The 4837-nt window shown below is 62.1% G+C and overlaps 1 protein-coding gene across 1 annotated transcript; it reads left to right on the top strand.

Annotated features, from left to right (window-relative positions):
• Window positions 1–4837, top strand: MCRIP1 (MAPK regulated corepressor interacting protein 1). The gene is given in 6 exon segments (XM_063656057.1): window positions 1–30; window positions 2641–2663; window positions 2665–2694; window positions 2788–2906; window positions 3679–3780; window positions 3881–4837. Coding segments are annotated over 6 exon segments (354 nt in total). The 5' UTR covers window positions 1–15; the 3' UTR covers window positions 3946–4837.

Here is a 4837-nt window from a genome sequence, read left to right as displayed (position 1 = left end):
TGGGACTACACGTGCATGCTGCCACACCAGGTGTGTTCAGATGGGTGTGTGCAGCATGTGTGTGGGCAGGTGTGTACAGACAGGTGTGTGCGGGCGGTTGTGTGTATGCATGTGTGTGGCAGATGTATTCAGCTAAGTTGTGTGCAGGCAGGTATGTGTAGGCAGGTGTGTGTGTGTGTGCATGCAGGTATGTGTAGGCAGGTGTGTGTGTGTGTGTGCATGCAGGTATGTGTAGGCAGGTGTGTGTGTGTGTGTGCATGCAGGTATGTGTAGGCAGGTGTGTGTGTGTGTGTGCGCAGGCAGGTATGTGTAGGCAGGTGTGTGTGTGTGTGTGCAGGCAGGTATGTGTAGGCAGGTGTGTGTGTGTGTGTGCAGGCAGGTATGTGTAGGCAGGTGTGTGTGTGTGTGTGCAGGCAGGTATGTGTAGGCAGGTGTGTGTGTGTGTGTGCAGGCAGGTATGTGTAGGCAGGTGTGTGTGTGTGTGTGCAGGCAGGTATGTGTAGGCAGGTGTGTGTGTGTGTGTGCATGCAGGTATGTGTAGGCAGGTGTGTGTGTGTGTGTGTGCATGCAGGTATGTGTAGGCAGGTGTGTGTGTGTGTGTGCAGGCAGGTATGTGTAGGCAGGTGTGTGTGTGTGTGTGCATGCAGGTATGTGTAGGCAGGTGTGTGTGTGCGTGCAGGCAGGTATGTGTAGGCAGGTGTGTGTGTGTGTGTGCATGCAGGTATGTGTAGGCAGGTGTGTGTGTGCATGCATGCAGGTATGTGTAGGCAGGTGTGTGTGTGTGTGCATGCAGGTATGTGTAGGCAGGTGTGTGTGTGTGTGCATGCAGGTATGTGTAGGCAGGTGTGTGTGTGTGTGTGCATGCAGGTATGTGTAGGCAGGTGTGTGTGTGTGTGTGTGCATGCAGGTATGTGTAGGCAGGTGTGTGTGTGTGTGCATGCAGGTATGTGTAGGCAGGTGTGTGTGTGTGTGTGCATGCAGGTATGTGTAGGCAGGTGTGTGTGTGTGTGTGCATGCACGCACGCAAGGCAAAGGGAGCCCTGGAAGGGTAGTTGCTTGGGAGGATGTGGGGCCATCAGTGGGATCTGGGGCAGGAGTGACAACCGAGCTCAGCAGGGGGACCCCAGGCCAAAGGTGTGGCTGCATAAAGGCCAAGTGGCCACTGGAGGCAGAGGATGCATAGGGAGAAGAGCCACTGGGGAGGGCAGGCTGGGAGGCAGGTACCCCTAAAGCAGCAGTCGGTCAGTGGTGAGAGCCAGCAGGGGGTAAGGCAGGGGGCTGGCCAGTCCACCTGTTACCTGAGCTCTGCCTTTCTCTGTAACGGGAGCTTCCCAGCAGGCAGCGTGTCCCTGTGGGACCCTCAACCCAAACAGGCCTTTCCCTCTGTGCTCTGGTGTTCGTGGGCTGGAGTCCCCGGCAGGAAGACTGGGCAGAGAGATCCCAGAGTCCAAGAAAGGAGAGGTGACTGTGAGCAAACTGGGTGCTGCCGTGGGTGGGGAGCCCCTGGCCCTGTTTGGACCCCACTCCTGGCCTGGGATGGGGCACAGAGTTCCAGGGCTGGGAGCTGGTTTTCTGCTTTTTGCTGGTTTTGCCCTTGAGCCATGGGATTCCGATCACATGTGGTGTTTGAGGGCTGGACCACTGACATGAGGCGGAACAAGCCAGAGAGGACTGGAAGCCTCAGTGCTCCTGGCCCTCTGTGGGGGCTGCAGCCATGTGCCCTGGAGTATCTGCAGCCTTGGGCCCCAGAGTTGCAGGGGAGTTGCTTGTGCTAAAAGCCCCCTCCTGGGAATCCTGGGACTCCCCTCCCCCAGAACCTGGAGTTGCCACCTCTGGAGCAGGGCAGGCTGGAGACCAGCCCTGTCGGCTTCCCCACCTTGGGGTTGTGTGTCCTCAGCTGGAGTGGGGACACTGTCCAGCCTGCCATTGTGAGCATCTGAGCCTCAAAATAGACTCCCTTTTTCCAGAGCCGTGGATTCCCCTGGGTTGAGAGGCCATAAACGGGCGGCAGCCCAGGGTCCTGGTCACCAGGTCAGGCCCAGCAGCTTCCTCCAGGGCCACCCCCTCTGCCCACCAGGGGAGTTGGAGTTTGGTTCCATCTCCAGGGTACTGATGTGGCTCATGCTCTAGGGAACCAGGAAGCTGGACCTGGGTAGGTGCCGGGGAGCCGAGATCACCCTTAGGAAGCTCATCCCCGTTTTATGGAAAGGAAATCAAGGCTCAGCAGAAGCCGTTTGCCCAGCCCTGTACCAGGGAGAGCAGGGTCAGTTTCCTCAGGGGCTGCGGGCCCTCTGCTGCAGTGAGAGGCAGCCGGACATCAGAGATGCTGACGGCCCCACCAGCCCGCGTGGGGAGGGACTCTCGCCACGGCGCTCTCGGGGCTGGGGCTGAGGCCTCCACGTCTTGCAGAGCTCAGGCCGCTGAGCGGGCTTGATCGCTTCAAGTCGTGTGTGTGTCCAGCTGGTCTGGCCAGCTCCCTGCTACCTCCTAGGGTTGCCTGGAGCCCACTGGCTGCCTGTGACTGGACCCCAGCCTGTGGGGGACACCCTGGTAGGCAGGGGGACCACGCACTTTGTTCACATCTGAAGGGAGGAGGCAGGTGTGCCCTGCGTCCCACTCCTGCGCTGGCTTCTGTTTCAGAGGCTGAGGGGATCTGGCGGTGGAGCTAGGATCAGACGCCCCCGCGATGACCAGGTGGGTCTCAGGCAGGTGGGCTGGTCTCCACCGGGGCAGGGTGTGGGCTCCCACCCTGCTGTGTGCCCTGTCTCATGCGCCAGGCTCCCCCAGCTCCCCCGTCTCCAGAGTCGTGTACAACGGCAAGAGGACCAGCAGCCCCCGCTCCCCACCCAGCAGCAGCGAGATTTTCACCCCGGCCCACGAGGAGAACGTCCGCTTCATTTACGAAGGTGGGTGCGCCTGCCACACACAGCTCCTGCCCTGTCCTTGACGGAGTCAGCTCTGCCCCCAGCCCAGGACCCACGCTCCGAGGAACCTCCTGCGGCCCCTGCCCCTGCCCCTCCAGGACACAGATAGCCCCATCACTGTGTCCACAGCCTTCAGGGCCCAGGCAGGTGGGGGTGGCCGAGGGGACCTTGTGTGGAGAGGAGACCTGGTTCTGATCATGGGGGGAGCCGGGAGGAGGGGCTGGGAGTGGGCCATGCCCCAGATAGAGGCTGCGTTGGGAGCCAAGTCACCCATGCTAGCAGCACTGGAGGAGTTTGCTGGGGAAAGGGAGGGGCCTTTGAAGACAGACAGGCACGCACCCAGCCATGAACAGGCGTGTTGCAGAAGTGGCCAGGAGGTGGTTGTCTGGGATTAGGGTAGTGTGCTGTGTGCTGGGGCTGGGGAGGTGCGTGGGTGAGGTGGGAAAGATAGAGGCCTAGCTGAGGAGGATGCTCTGCTTCCGAGGTGCAGGGAAGCCTGGGGTAGGTCATAGGGGTCCCTCTGACCACAGTCCTGGTCATCTTGTGGGGAAGGGACAGGCCTGCCAGAGGAGCAGGGATGGGGTCTGCAGGTGAGTGAGGCTGGGGTGGGCAGAGGGCTGTGGGGGAGCATGGAGGACACTTCTGAGGGAGAAAAGGGTCTGGGAGGGCAGGAGCTGAGGGCAGGCACTCTCCTGACGTGGATGCCACCCCCTGGGGCAGGGGGCTCTGAGCACACCGCTCTCTGCCTCTGCAGCCTGGCAGGGCGTGGAGCGAGACCTTCGAGGCCAGGTGCCGGGCGGTGAGCGGGGCCTGGTGGAGGAGTACGTGGAGAAGGTCCCTAACCCCAGCCTGAAGAGTGAGTGGGGGCTGACCTGGGGGCAGGGCTGGGACGGCAGGCCGGGCCTCATGGGCAGGAGGGGCCTGTGCCCACCACCTACCGCGTTGTCCCCTGGCAGCCTTCAAGCCCATCGACCTGAGTGACCTGAAGCGCCGGAGCACGCAGGATGCCAAGAAGTCCTAGAGCGGCCGGCGCCTCTCCCCGGCCTCCGGAAGATCAGGGTGCGAGGTGTCGGTTCCCTCCTGTCCTGTGGCCCTGGCTCCTGGGATGGGGGCGCCTTGCTCCAGCGGGCTGCAGACCCCAGCACTGGCGTGACTGACGGCTGAGGCCTGCCTCTCCTTCCCAAGCCCCCTTCCTTCATCCTTGGGGGTCTCAGGCTGCCCCCATCATGGGGGTCTGGGCCCTGCCCACCCTGCTGCCCTGCCCCAGCCACCCCACCTGGCTGCACTTTTGAAGCTGCCTGTGACCCCCAGGGGCCCTGACCTGACCTCTCTCCTCTACCTCACCCTCCTGTCCCTGACCCCCAGGGGCCCTGACCTGGCCTCTCTCCTCTCCCTCACTCTCCTGTCCCTGGCCACTGCAGGATCAGGAGGGGAGAAGAAGGAGCCTCTGCTGCCTCCCAGGCTGCTGGGACTGGGCTGGTTTTGTCCTTGAAGTGGCCAGGATACAAGAAAAGGGCAGCCCCACCCCATCCAGCCTGGGCTCCCCGCAGACCCTTGCTGCTCCCGTGGCCTGGACACGCTGGGGAGCTTCTCACACCTACCCCTACCGTCCAGCCTGGCCCCTTTCCTGAATCAGCTTCAAGATGGCACCAGCTCTTTGGGCCTAGGATACTGCCGGGCCCCCCAAAGGGGTCCCCAGCAACCAGGCCTGGCCTCCTGGTGTCTGCGGTAACAGTGTCCCCGTGGGCAGGGGCACCCAGGCTGACCCTGAGGTGCTGCTGCTGGGTCTGTCTTGGCTCTGGGGTGTGCTGGGAGGGTCACTAGGTCCCTTTTTCTTCCTGTGCCCTCTGAAAGCCAAGTGTCTGTGTGGCTGTGGAGCTCGAGGGTCTGTGAATAAAGGCGGCGGCACTGGG

This window comes from Pongo pygmaeus, chromosome 19 (genome assembly GCF_028885625.2).
Source record: "Pongo pygmaeus isolate AG05252 chromosome 19, NHGRI_mPonPyg2-v2.0_pri, whole genome shotgun sequence".
Classification (NCBI taxonomy): Eukaryota; Metazoa; Chordata; class Mammalia; order Primates; family Hominidae; genus Pongo; species Pongo pygmaeus.
The sequence above is the reverse complement of the archived record's forward strand: the minus strand, read 5'-3'. Positions and strand labels throughout refer to the sequence as shown.